The following is a 14,946-nucleotide window of genomic DNA, read 5'->3' on the forward strand; positions in this document are numbered from 1 at the left end:
TTAATTAAACAGTTTTTATTTTTTAAAAAGTTTTATTAAATAAACATAAAACAATTAAAATTAGTATATTTAAAAATAGCAGTGTTTAGTTTTTTATATACAATAAAAATTTTATAATTATTTTTTTATTTAAAAAAAGCTTATAATAATCTTTTTAATGCAATGATTTTTTTGATACAAAAATACAGTAATTTTGATTTAGACAAATTTTTAATTTGATAAAAAAAACATTTTAATAGAAAAAAATAATTATATTAATATTTATTTAACCATAATATGGATATACATAACCGTTTGGATAATAATATCCTGTCGGATAATAACCATTATTATAACCGGCACCTGTATTACCAATCGGTACAATCGGACCATTAGTGGGATTAGGGTTATTGTTGGCACCGTTAGCCGGCTGTGTATTATTTGCCGGTTGCGGATTGTTTGATAAACCATTAGCTGTAGTACCTGATGAGTTGCTGTTACCGATACCGACAACTTGATTGCCGCCACCGTTTTGTGTGACAGTTGGCGATAATCCCACACCAGATTGTGGTGATGTCTGATTTTGACCCAGGGTATAGTCTATATAATTCAATTATATTTTTTAGTATTAGTTAAACTTTATTTTATGGCATTTATACACAACAACAACAAAAAACTTACGGCATATTATCAAAGAAATTAAAGCAATAATTATTGATAAACTGATATGCATTTTGTTTGTTTGCAATGATTTTTTTTGTTGGTTTATACAGTATATATATAAATATAAATCTTTACTTTTTTATGATAAAAATCTGATACAAATCAATAGTTTTTATAGTCTAATTGTTAATCCCCTACACGTGTTTAATCTAAATTGTAAATAAAAAAATAATTTTTTAATTAGTAAATACATCATATATTTTTGTTTTGATTAAATATTTTTCCACTATTTCACCTGAACATTGATTTATCAAATTCATAGCATAAATATGTCAATAAATTAATGATTTATTAATTAAAACAATGGTTATAGGCGTTAAACAATTTATGAATGCCTAAACTATATTGTAGATCATATTATTTATTATATTATATATTTATTTACTAATAATCAACAATTGATTTAATAATTTACTATATAGTAAGTTTCCTAAATTAAATATATAAGCTATTGATAGATAGATATATATATAGTAATTAAATAGTTTATGATAGTTAATTAACTTATTTTTTAATGATTTTATTAATTTTATAATAATATAATATATATATATATAGATATTTATTTAATTTTATATTAAAAATTAATTAACAAAGATTATAAAATAATTAATTTATTAGTTAATTTAACAATGTGATTTAAAACAATTATTTATTATTTACACAATTAGTTATTTATATAAAGTTATTAAACTATTTTTAGATTATGTATTAAACAACTAATATATCTAATAAATATGAATATTAAAAACTTAATTAATAATTTGATTAATTAAATACTATTAAAATTTAGTAAATTAAAATATTATAGATTAATTTGTACTAAAATTCAATTTTGCATAATTACATTGACAAATCATAACATAATTTATAATATTATCAAAAATATTAACCAATCTTTTAGTTAACAATTTTTATTATTATTATTACTACTACTGAATATTATACAGTATGTGTGACATCTATTAAACTAGATTTATATTATAAAAATTAGTCTATTAAAGTATATAATTCAATATTGAATAATTGTTTTAACATTAATAATAATAATAATAATAATAATAATAATAATATTTTTACACTTCATATTATTAAATTAACTTTAAAATATAGTATTTTAATTATATCCTTAATTCTAATTATTTTTGTTTTGTTTATTTCAACAAATTTTCATTTAATTTTGACTTTTAATTTTAAAGTTTTTAAATTTTCTGTATATTTGATATTAATATTTATTGTAATTGATTAGTAATAGGTGTTTAGTAAATAAATATATCTTAAATTTATTAAATATTTAGTTTCAAAAAAATTTAATATAATAAACACAAAACAATTAAAAATACAATTAAAGTATATTAAAAAAATATTAATAAACAAACAAAAATCTTATGGTATATAATAACAACAAAAATTAAAGCAATAATTATGGATTAATTGATATGCATTTTGGTTATTTAAAAATAACTTAAATTTTGATATAAATTTGAAAATCAAAGTTTTTAATTAATTTTTATTAGTTTTCTGTATTAAATCCTAACCCTAAATATTATTGTAATAAGAATTTAAATTTAATCATAAATCACAGTTTGATTTTACTAAATATTTTTGCAGTACATTTTGAACATTTATTTATCATGTATTTTGAAATTATTATATAATTTAAATTTATATTTTGATTTTCTGTAATCATAACCAAATATTATATGAATTTTAAACAATAATATTAATATCAAAATAAATTTAATTAATCAATTTATAATATTTTTCAAATAGTAATTAATATTAACAAATGTTTGCAAACTGTATGCAGTTTTATTATCATACAATATCAATATTTTTATTTAATAAATATTGTTAATATAATAGTAATACATTTTGATGCAAATTAAAGCTATAGTATATAACGTAGTTTTTTGTGAATATATTTTAATAGTAATTATAAGCCAATTGTTGTTAATTGTATCAGTTTTGTTGCCGCCATTATTGACTAATTTATATAATAATAATTATTATTATTAAACCTGGTCAGTTTAATTATATTGAATATTTTTTAAATACCAGATTATTCATATTTTATAATCCGATTTTACTGTATATTATAACAAAATAATTATATACTATATATAATTCAAATATAATATTATATATAATTAAATAAAATTATTAATGATTTTTTAAAAAATAATTTATTATTTTTCTTATTTAATTTTTAATAATTTTTTACAAATTGTATTTAAACCTTGAATGCATATTTTTTTTAATTATAATAAGATTTTACATTATAATTAGAAACTTTGTAAAACAATAAAGTAAAGTACATATTAATAATAATATATTTTATTATATTTATTTGCCAAATCAATATCCATAACCATAATCTGATTGTTCATATGGATTGTAATCCATGTTATAATCCATACCATTATTATAGTTATAATAGTCGGGACCATAATAGTCTCCCATCGGTCCTGGAGCTGGGGCTACCATACCAGGGGCTACCATACCTGGGGCTACCATACCTGGAGCTACCATACCTGGAGCTACCATACCTGGAGCTACCATACCTGGAGTTACCATACCAGGGGATACCATATCAGGGATTACCATACCTGGGGCTACCATACCAGGGGCTACCATACCAGGGACTATCATACCTGGAGCTACCATACCAGGGGCAAACATACCAGGGGCTAACATACCAGGGGCTACCATACCAGGGACTACCATACCTGGTGCTACCATACCTGGGGCTTCTCCATTACCGATTCCAAATTGACCATCACCATTAACTCCATGTTCAACTTGATCATCACAAGTTTCGTCATGTTCAATATGACCATCACCATTAACACCATGTTCAATTTGACCATCACCATTTACTTGATTTTCAATTTGACCATCACCATTTACTTCATGTTCAATTTGACCATCACCATTTACTTGATTTTCAATTTGACCATCACCATTTACTTCATGATCAATTTGACCATCACCATTTACTTCATGTTCAATTTGACCATCACCATTTACTTGATTTTCAATTTGACCATCACCATTTACTTCATGATCAATATGACCATCACCATTAACACCATGTTTAATTTGACCATATTGATTAACATTATTTTGACCATGTTTATTTTTTGAATGTCTTCTTATATGTCTAGATTGAGCTAAAATTATAGATATTTAAAAAAATATTTTATTATTATTATTATTAACAATAGCATATTTAGTAAATATTATAATATATATATTTTTTCTAAAAAATAGTATTAATTAATACTTACTATAAACTGCAAATAAAACTAAAAGAAAAACCAGAAAATGCATCGATTTATACATTTTTTTGTTGATAATTATTATACAATAAATTGTTTTCAAATTACAATATAAAAATCAGTTATTTATTCATTAAATTTAAAATCAAATAACAATCGCTTGTTTTATACCATCGATAGTTTCAATACAATAAGGATATAATAGTTTTGAACATCTGTTATAATTTATTAAATTTTTTTTTACAAAAAAAATAACTAATACTATAGTACTGTATATTATTTTATAATTATTATTCATAAATTATAATATAGTATATTCAGTACCAAAAAAACTTTTTTATTTTAAACATGTTATTTTATATACAATTAATTAATTAAAAAATAAATGTACAGTAAAGACAAATATATTTATATACTGTATATATATGTGTTTTAAAGTTAAAATTTAAAAATAATTATTATTATAAAACTTTTAGTTAGTCAGACAATATGTGTCAACTGCTAAAACTTATGTCACAAATTGTTTTCAATAATAATAATAATAAGTTTTTCAATTATAATTAAGTAGTGGATATATTTAGCAATAGTTAGATTTTAAATAATTTAAATTGAAAACAATTTTTGATTAAATTTTAATAATATATTAAATTAGATTCTTAACAGTTTATAGTTTATTGTTGTTAACAATATTTGTTACTATTTCATATTATTATTATTATTAAACCTGGTCAGTTTAATTAATTATATTAAACATTTTTTGAAATATCAGATTTGCATTTTATAATACGATTTTACTGTATTTTATAACAAAATAATTATATACAGTATATATTTATACAATTATAGAAAATTATTATTGATTTTTACAAACAAACAAAATAATTGATAATTTTTTTATGATTGTATTTGCTTAATAATAATAATTTTAGAAATTTATTTTATTTGCTTATCCATATTAAATGCATTTATTATTTTTAATAATAAGATTTTACATTATAATTAGTAACTTTATATATATATATATATAAAAACAATATAATAAAGTTTACATATATTAATAATAATAATAATATATTTTATTAATAATTACGATCTCCAATTTCAATTTGATCACGATCATTTCTTGCATCTCCAATTTGACTATGATCAATTGTCTAGAAGTTGACCCTCATCAACTGATTCATGTTTATTTTGACCATGATGATTTACTACATCTAGAAGTTGACCCCCATTAACTGATTCATGTTTATTTTGACCATGATGATTATCATCTAGAAGTTGACCCTCATCAACTGATTCATGTTTATTTTGACCATGATGATTATCTTCATCTAGAAGTTGACCCTCATCAACTGATTCATGTTTATTTTGACCATGACCATTTACTTATTATTATTATTAACAATATCATTTTTTTTAGAAAATTATAATAAAATATAATTAATTATTTATTTTTGTTTGTTTGTAAAAAATAATAGTAATTAATACTTACTATAAACTGCAAGTGAAACTAAAATAAAAGCCAGAAATTGCATCGATTTATACATTTTTTCTATAATAATAATAATTATACAATAAATTGTTTTCAAAATTACAATATAATAATCAGTTATTTCTATCAATAATGTAAAATCAAATATCAATCGCTTGTTTTTATACCATCGATAGTTTCAATAAAATACGGATATAATAGTTATGAACATCTGTTATAATTTATTTTTATAATTATTATTCATAAATTATAATATAGTATATTCAGTACAATTTTTTTTTTTAAATTTAAAGATGTTATTTTATACAATTAATAATTTACTCTATAATATATGTTTTAAAGTTAAAATTTAAAAAAAATATTATGATTAATATTTCTATTGTTCTAAATATGCATAAAAATTATTACTAAATAACATATTTATTAAAAAAATATATAATTAATTATTTATTTTAAATTTAAAAAAAACTTTACTTTCAAGTTTTTATTTAATTTATTAATTATGTACATGTTTTTTTTGATTTTATATTTGTCACTAAAATTTATTATTTGCTAAATATATGCTTAAAAATTGTTGTATTAATCATACAATTTTTCTGTCAATCGGTTAAAATTTATGTCACAAATATTGTTATGAGTAATAAAATTAAATGTTTAGACATTTATTTTAAAAAATTGTTATCCTGTTATATTGGATTTAATATAACTTTATTATATAATTATAATTATTTTCCATATCCATAATTTGGTTGTCCATATGGATTGGTAATCATTATCATAACCAATGTTATAATCCATACCATTATTATAATCTCTATAATCTGGACCATAACGGTTTACTATAGGTTCAAATTGACCATTACCATTAACACCATGTCCCAATTGTCCATTACCACTAACTCCCTGTCCATGTTTTCTATCATAAATTTGTTTATTGGATGCAAACTATCGGTAATTTTTTTTGTCACACCATTAATTGATTTATATACATATGCTTTTAGATGGGGCTAAAAATATATATATGTATAAATAGGTATCTTATTTAAATATTTTCTTATTTTTTAAATAATATATTTAAAAATTTATAATAGTTTAATAACATTTACTAATACATACAATAAACTATTAGTGAAACTAATAGAAAAAACCCAGAAAATGCATTGTATTATTCATTTTAAATAATTATTGTACAAAAAAAATTGTTAGATATTTTTTTGAATTAAAATTTTACTTAAATTACTAAATATTAAAAGCAAATAAAATCATTTATTGCTTATATACTATCAATAGTTTTAATATAATACTTATAAACATCTGTTATTATGTATTTTTTAGCTATAATAACTAATAAAACTTTATAGTATTGTATAATAATTATTCATAAATTTTAATATAGTAGATTAATAAAGTACTAAATAAAAGTAAATGTTTGTAATTTTATATTAATAATTTATTTAAAACAAATGTATAGTACAGTTAAAAATATAGATGTGTAAGTATTTCATAGTTTAAATAATTAATTATTATGATTTCTATGTTATCTATTGTTTAATAGTGAATAAAATATGCTTAAAATTAATTATTAAATAACATATTTTTTTAAAAATAGGATATTTTAATATAGGAATTTGAAATTTAATTCAATTATTTTTTATTAATTAATTAAATACATATTTCGTCAGTTATATAAAGTTTGTTTTGAGTTTTGAATTAAGTCTTAAATCTTAAATTAGATATTAATATAACAATCAAATGCAAAATTAAAAATGATTGTTAGTGTTATTAATTTTAAATATACTTTTTGTAGGTTATGTAATATATGTAAATTTTAATCAAATCTTTTATGATTTAAAAATACTATATTGTTTTTATTAGAGTTAATATATAAATATTATAAAATAAAATATTTCAAAAATAAATTAGCTAATTTTAAAAAACTTTTAATGATTAAACATAAATCATAAAAATTAGAATCAAATTATTGAATATTTATTATTATTATATATTATAATGTTTTAAAATACATGTTAAATGATAACTATTATCGAATATTTTAGATCTTCAAGTTATAACTTAGTAAATCATTTTAACATTTTTTTAAATTAAAAAAATTAAAACATTATTTTCCATAAAAATAAAACGGATATCTTCGGGGATAATAGTTGGGCTGATTATAGGTTTGTTGTTGTATTGGTGTCGGTGTCGGTGATTGTGTGCTGTTATTAATAGTACCGGTATTGACCTGAGGATTGTTATCATTGGCAATGTTTGTGGAGTTTACTATTTGAGAAACATTTACACCGGCATTGATTTGATTTTGACCTAAAAAAAGAAACATAAATTTAAACAATTAATTATTATTATTTTTAAATAAAAATATTATATATTTATTTATTTATCATTGCTTACTATAGACAACCAGTGAACATAATACTAAAATAACAAATCCGATTTTTAGATACATTTTTTTTGTTGGTTTATTTAAAAAAAATATTAATATCAAAATATATAATACAAATATTACTAAATATTTGATCCTTTTTTATACTATTGATAGGTTTAATACAATCCGGATATAATAGTTTTGAACATCTGTTATAATTTTATTTTTTAAGTTAAAATAACTTATAAAAGACAGTATATTATCGTAATATAATTTTAAAATAGTAGTGTAATAAAATACTAATTAAAGGCTTAAGTGATAAATGTTATTTTTTAGTACAAACAAACAAAATTTGTATTTTTAATTTATTTGAAACAAATGTATAGTATAGTTAAAAATATTGATGTATAAGTGTTTCATTATTTAACTAATTAATTTTTATGATTTTAAAATATCTATTGTTTAATAGTGAATAAAATATGCTTAAAATTAATTATTAAATAACATATTTTTTTAAATAGGATTTTGAAATTTTATTTCAATTATTTTTTTATTCATTAATTAAGACATATTTAGTCAGTGATATACATTTTTTTCAAATTTTATTAGAGTTTTGAATAAAGTCTTAAATCTTTAAATTAGATATTAATATAAAAAATCAAATGCAAAATTAAAAATGATTGTTAGTGTTATTAATTTTAAACATATTTTTTGTAAATTATTGAATATATCTAAATTTTAATCAAATCTTTTTTGATTTAAAAAATACTATATTTTTTTTATTAGAGTTAATATATAAATATTGTTAAATAACATATTTAAAAAAATTAAGTAATTTTAAAATTTTAAATGAATAATAAATTAATACATAAATAATTATTATTTTATTTTATTTATTAGAATCAAATCATTGGATATTTTTATTATTATATATTATAATATTATAATGTTTTAAAATAAATATTAAATGATAACTATTATTGAATTTTTTAGATCTTTTATTTATAACTTAGTAAATCATTTTAACATTTTTTTTAAATAAAAAAATTAAAACATTATTTTCCATAAAAATAAAACGGATATCTTCTGGGATAATAGTTAGGCTGATAATAGGTTTGTTGTTGTATTGGTGTCGGTGTCGGTGATTGTGTGCTGTTATTAATAGTACCGGTATTGACCTGAGGATTGTTATTATTGGCAATGTTTGTGGAGTTTACTATTTGAGAAGCATTTACACCGGCATTGATTTGAGTTTGACCTAAAAAAAAGAAAAATAAATTTAAATAATTAATTATTATTTATTAAATAAAAATATTATATATTTATTATTGCTTACTATAGACAACCAGTGAACATAATACTAAAATAACAAATCCGATTTTTAGATACATTTTTTAAAAAAATATTAATATCAGTATATGTATAATACAAATATTATTAAATATTTTTAATTTTACAAAGAATTGAACACTTTTTTATACTATCTATAGTTTAGTTAGAAACCGGACCTATTTGACGGATAACACCTGTTTATAAAAATATTTAATAATTAACATAAAATAGACAAACTTGATTTTTTTTAATTTATAAAAAAATTAATTAATTAATTTTATATTTTTATATTTAGAATAAATCATTAAACACAATATGTTATTGTAACAAAAAAAATGTGTAATTTAAAATTGAAATAATTTTTACAAAAATTAATCATTTATATTAGTAAAAAATTGCTAATAATTATCAATAAATTTAGTCAAATAGTTTATCTTAAAGAATAAGACTTTAAAAAAATATAATTTTTCATTATAACTTTTATATTTTTATTTGTATTATTGTAATTAAAATAAACAATTCAAACTATAAATAAATTATATTTTTAATTTAATAATAACATTAATGACAACAATTTTAAGAAATCTTTAGTAATTTTACATATACTAAAAATATGTATTTAATTATATGACAACAATAGTAGAAATAAATAAAATAAGTTTAATATAATATTTTATGTTTAATTATTATAAATTATGAAATTTTAAAATTATTAAAATTTATTTAATGAATTATTTAATAATATTTTTTTTATTAATAAACATTTTTTATCTAAATTAAAATATTTATATAGGAAATAGTAGAATATGAATTAATCATAATATTATAAACATTAAGATAATTTTAATCGTAATGTTTTAATTATATAATTATCTTAACAATAATAGAAATAATGATAATTACATTATTTTGGAATAAATTATTATTAATTTTTTTCGATGCTTAATCAAATTTTTATTCATCAATTTTGATAAAATTTATAATAATTTTATTAATAACAATTTCAATTTTAAAACTAAACTAGAAAATTCAATTTATTTGTATTTCGGTTTTCAAATGTTTAGCAATTATTAACCTCGATGCCATCCTCCTCTATTTCTACGACCATAGAAACCATTACCTCCATAACGGCCATTGAAACCATTACCTCCATAATCACCATAATCGCCACGTAAACCATTATTTAATCCATAACCACCAGGGACAACAGGTGGGACAGATACATAACCGATAGGGGCAATATTAGGAGCAAAACCGCCAGGGTTAGCACCATTACCTCCATAAGCTCCATTTGGATTTCCATAACCATAATTACTTATTGGCTGACTGTTAGGAGGATATTGATAATTATTTTGCGGCATTCCTTGTTGACCCGGTTGACCCTGACCACCATTCACATGTAGACCTAGGTCAATTGGACCACTTAGATTGCTATTGTTGTTATTTTGTGGACTGTTGTAATATTGAGTTTGTCCTATAAAAAAATTATTAATTTGCTTATTATTTACTATTACTATATTTAGTATAATAAAAAATTAAACATTAAATAAAAACAATAATATAGCTTACCATAGACAAACGATGTTATTAATATTATACATATTAATTTATACATATTGTCGACTTTAATAAACAATATTATATTTTGAATTTTATTATTTAAATATCAAAATATTATATAATTTTTAACTTTTTCATCTATTGTTTTTATACCATCGGATTTGAATTGGAAAATTATTTTAATATAAATTAAAACATGTGTTATGAAATTGATTAATTTGAATATATTTATAATTAATTAATACGTTAATTAAAATTATAATGTTTACATTTGACCTAAAATCACTTGAACTAAACAAAATTTGTACAAATTTATTTGAAAAAACGACGATTAAGTTTATACTATACTAAAAATACCATAAATTAAATACCATCTGATTTTTTTATTAAATAACATTTTTATATATTTAAATAGATTTTTTTATTTATATTATTTTATAAATATTTAAACTATTTTAGTTTTTTGTTTAATTATTATTTATTTTTAAGTAATAATAATAAACGTATATCTTAAAGTTTAAAAAGATAAAAATTATTTTAGTATTTTATCATATTTTTTATTAGTTAAAATTTAATGGGACAAATAGATATAGACATTTTACATATACATTAATTATAAAAATTTGTATTACAGATTCATTTACAATATTAATGAATATATTACCTAACAAATGTTTTACGTATTAAATCTATTAATTATAAAATTTTAGATAATAAGGAAATTATATTGAGTTTATTTTAAATTACATAAAAACAAAATTTTAAATGACATTTTTACTAAAATTAATTATGTATTTTACAAATAATGAATAATTAACCATTGTTACTAAACACACTTAATATTAATAGTTTTATTTTGTTAAATATCCTAGTCAATTTATTAAATAAATATCTTTATTATTTTATTTATAAATTATGTATAATATGGAAATTTACAACTTTTGGTTAATGCAATTAATCTTGGTCATTTATTTTGTATTTTTTATACAAAATTTAATATATTTAAATATTTACAATTTATTTTTTAGTTTAAGGTTTTAAAGTTTAGACACCTAATTATGTTACTATTTATAAAATTCATAATATATTGAATATTGAAAAAATAATATATTATATATATATATAAATTGCATTTATATTGTATATCAAATTGAGATATTAATGGCGATCTAATTGATAATCGGGTAGATTATGAATTATATTATGATAAACATGTGTTTTATTAATATAAATATTATTAATTTGTTTTTTAAAAATAATTACAATAACTATGATATAGTTTTGATTAAATCATAATTTTAAAAACAATTGTTACTTAATGGACGGGTAGATAATACAGGTACTGGCGATAATGCACTCAATATTAATCAGTAATTTATTAACTATTTTATATACATATATAATAGATTTTTATTTTTTTTTTAAATTTTATTTATTAATAATTATATTTTGATTAATACGATTTAATTTACAATTAATTTTATTTATTTACTTTACAATATTTATGCAGAAAAAAACTGGTATTTATTATTATTATTATAATTAACTGAATTTATTGTTATAAGATTTTACATTTAGTTTAGATTAAACATAAAAATATAAGTCAATTACAGTCTATATTAATCATAATGTATTTATGATTATTTGCCATAATTATAACCGTATGGATAATAGTTATAACCATAACCGTAACCATTTCCATAACCCGTACCATAACCCGTACCATAACCTGTACCATAATTGTAGCCATTATTACCGACACCATAACCAGTTCTACCATCACCAATAGTAGTTATGGGTCCATTAACACCACCAGTTGAACCACCTCCAATAGGTGTTATTGGTCCATTGACGCCTCCATTGACACCTCCATTGCCGCCATTTCTGTATCCAAAAACACCGCCATTATTATAGCGGGCAGTATTGCCATCATTGTCCAGATATCCAATGTCCTGGTTATTGGTGTTATAGATACGATTGTTAGCTCCGACATAGCCCACCAGCTGGCCATTGTTGTAGACATAATTGTTGGCTCCATTTCCACCGTTTACACCTCCATTAGTGCCACCAATTCCAGTTGAACCACCTCCAATAGGAGTTATTGGTCCATTGACACCTCCATTGGTACCTCCATTGACGCCTCCGTTGGTACCTCCATTTCTGTATCCAATAACGTTTCCATTATTATAACGAGCGGTATTGCCATCATTGTCCAGATATCCAATATCCTGGTTATTGGTGTTATAAATGCGATTGTTAGCGCCAACATAGCCCACTGGCTGACCATTGCTGTAGATATAATTGTTGTTTCCACCATTTCCACCGTTACCTACACCTCCAATATTTCCGTTACCATTAGTACCTCCATTGACAGCACCCGGGTTTCTATAACCGATAACACCGTTTCCATTATAAGAGCGGGCAGTGTTGCCATCACTATCGAGATAACCGATATCTTGATTGTTAGAGTTATAGATGTGTCCATTGTTGCCGACATAGCCGACAGGTTGACCATTGGTGCCGTAGACATAATTGTTGCCTCCATTACCGGCACCATTGCCACCGTTGCCTCCATTAGTCCATCCGCTTCCACCACTTGTTTGAGTTTCACCACTACCACCAGCAACACCGTTAGCTCCGGTCAGACCATTAGTTGCTCCATTTCCATTGTTGTTCCAATTGGCACCGTTACCAGCATTTATACCATTATTTCCAGTAGTTCCTCCATTGGTTCCACCAGTTCCTGCCAAACCATTTGTTGCACCACTACTACCACCATTTTGTGCGCCGGTGTTAGTGTTAGCTCCATTTCCTCCATTATCACCGCACTGTCGGCTCTGATTTCGACGGCGATATCCGTCAACGATATTGTTGTTGCCGTCTCTGACCCGGACATCATCGGCATCGAGTGTACCGATTTTATCGTTCCAATTGGTGGCACCGTTGCCGTATCGGTAGACTGTGTTACTGTCGCCGGCGACAGTACCCACACGATTGCCGGCGCCATCGTAGACACCGTCACCTGAATAGTATGGTGCCGGTAGAGTACCGATGCGTCTATTGGAGCCGTTTTCCAATACGGTTTTCGAGTCATCGCCCAAATAACCGATATCTTGGCCGTCGCGCCACACGTGGTCACAGCAGCCAACGACACCGATCTGTTGGTTTTGATCGTTGCGTGCAATCTGATTGTCGTCGTAACCCAACCAACCAATTACTTTGTTGTTACCGTCCCGTATGGTTCGCTTATCAGTCTGGTCTACGTTACCGGTCACGCGTCCGTCGCGGCTAATGGTCTGTCCATTGGCGTCCAGTGTTCCCAGATTTTCGTTTTTGCAATTGTAACCGGTATTTACATTTTGTCGGGCACCTGTATGTCACCAAAAAAAGACAATATTATTTTTTTTAATTAAAACATTAGTAAATTGGTTTAGTTTATTATTATTTAAAAATTATTTTTTTTTAGTAAATTACAAATAATTATTTTAAATTAAAAAGATTAGTATTATTAGTATTTTATTAACAATTATTGAATAATTAAATTTAGTTATAATAAAAATAAGTTTATGAAGTTTACCTAATAGATAATTAGTGCATGATAATAAACAAAACGTAATAATTAATAATCTCATCTTGGTCAAATTGTTTTACTATACTTTAGATGAGATAACTATTATTAAAATTATAAGATAAGTTAAAAATTTCAATCTTATTTATACCAATTTAATTTACCTGACTTATGTATTTTGTAATTTAAAATTAATGTTAAATAGTCATATATATAACATGTGTATTTTATAATTAATTATCTATATTGACATCATTTTATAATAAAAAAAAATCAAAAATCTCTTAATACAAACAATAGTTTATTTTTATAATAAGTTTTTATTTTTTTTTGTTTTTATTTCTATTTTAATTAATAATTTTATCAATTTGACTGATTTTTTTAGTTTCTGAAAAGCATCATGACTATTTAAAAGTATTTAACATATATTATCATTTTTAAAAAAAATTTTTAAGTATATAATTGCATTATCAAATTTTACTATTTTTAATTAGATTACAACAAATTTATTTAAATATAATAAATAGTTAGTGATTATTTAAATAATTTTTCTACAATTTTGTTATTGCAATTTTTTACAAATTTAAATAATTATGCAATATTATTTAATTTGTATTTACCTTGATAG

At 21.6% G+C, this 14,946-nt stretch overlaps 4 protein-coding genes across 4 annotated transcripts; all 4 read right to left on the bottom strand.

The window, feature by feature from the left end:
- Positions 1-265: 265 nt before the first annotated feature.
- LOC128955589 (uncharacterized) lies at positions 266-747 on the bottom strand. Its single transcript, XM_054301260.1, has 2 exons — positions 661-747; positions 266-579 (listed from the first exon to the last, which is right to left on the bottom strand). The coding sequence occupies exons 1-2, from the start codon at positions 710-712 to the stop codon at positions 266-268; spliced, it is 366 nt and encodes a 121-aa protein (XP_054157235.1). The 5' UTR covers positions 713-747.
- A 2,279-nt stretch (positions 748-3,026) lies between these two features.
- On the bottom strand, positions 3,027-4,118 carry LOC128955448 (glutamine-rich protein 2-like). The gene is made up of 2 exons (XM_054301119.1): positions 3,993-4,118; positions 3,027-3,875 (listed from the first exon to the last, which is right to left on the bottom strand). Exons 1-2 carry the CDS (start codon positions 4,045-4,047, stop codon positions 3,061-3,063), a joined length of 870 nt encoding a protein of 289 aa, XP_054157094.1. The 5' UTR covers positions 4,048-4,118; the 3' UTR covers positions 3,027-3,060.
- Positions 4,119-10,132: 6,014 nt separating this feature from the next.
- Positions 10,133-10,855, bottom strand: LOC128956163 (uncharacterized). Its single transcript, XM_054301846.1, has 2 exons — positions 10,760-10,855; positions 10,133-10,664 (listed from the first exon to the last, which is right to left on the bottom strand). Exons 1-2 carry the CDS (start codon positions 10,803-10,805, stop codon positions 10,261-10,263), a joined length of 450 nt encoding a protein of 149 aa, XP_054157821.1. The 5' UTR covers positions 10,806-10,855; the 3' UTR covers positions 10,133-10,260.
- Positions 10,856-12,273: 1,418 nt separating this feature from the next.
- Positions 12,274-14,462, bottom strand: LOC128955026 (uncharacterized transmembrane protein DDB_G0289901-like). The gene is made up of 2 exons (XM_054300659.1): positions 14,328-14,462; positions 12,274-14,120 (listed from the first exon to the last, which is right to left on the bottom strand). The coding sequence occupies exons 1-2, from the start codon at positions 14,380-14,382 to the stop codon at positions 12,391-12,393; spliced, it is 1,785 nt and encodes a 594-aa protein (XP_054156634.1). The 5' UTR covers positions 14,383-14,462; the 3' UTR covers positions 12,274-12,390.
- Positions 14,463-14,946: the final 484 nt, after the last annotated feature.

This window comes from Oppia nitens, unplaced genomic scaffold (genome assembly GCF_028296485.1).
Source record: "Oppia nitens isolate AA-2021 unplaced genomic scaffold, nextdenovo-longstitch-racon4-pilon3 scaffold2_pilon_pilon_pilon, whole genome shotgun sequence".
Lineage (NCBI taxonomy): Eukaryota > Metazoa > Arthropoda > Arachnida > Sarcoptiformes > Oppiidae > Oppia > Oppia nitens.

Excerpts from the sequence above, each read along its gene's own strand:
- LOC128955589 (XM_054301260.1), bottom strand. The coding sequence starts at position 712 with ATGCATATCAGTTTATCAATAATTATTGCTTTAATTTCTTTGATAATA. Across the intron at positions 580-660 it reads AATTTCTTTGATAATATGCC|ACTATACCCTGGGTCAAAAT; the intron begins GTAAGTTTTTTG and ends TGAATTATATAG.
- LOC128955448 (XM_054301119.1), bottom strand. The coding sequence starts at position 4,047 with ATGTATAAATCGATGCATTTTCTGGTTTTTCTTTTAGTTTTATTTGCA. Across the intron at positions 3,876-3,992 it reads AGTTTTATTTGCAGTTTATA|CTCAATCTAGACATATAAGA; the intron begins GTAAGTATTAAT and ends CTATAATTTTAG.
- LOC128956163 (XM_054301846.1), bottom strand. The coding sequence starts at position 10,805 with ATGTATAAATTAATATGTATAATATTAATAACATCGTTTGTCTATG. Across the intron at positions 10,665-10,759 it reads AATAACATCGTTTGTCTATG|GACAAACTCAATATTACAAC; the intron begins GTAAGCTATATT and ends ATTTTTTTATAG.
- LOC128955026 (XM_054300659.1), bottom strand. The coding sequence starts at position 14,382 with ATGAGATTATTAATTATTACGTTTTGTTTATTATCATGCACTAATTAT. Across the intron at positions 14,121-14,327 it reads ATGCACTAATTATCTATTAG|GTGCCCGACAAAATGTAAAT; the intron begins GTAAACTTCATA and ends GGTGACATACAG.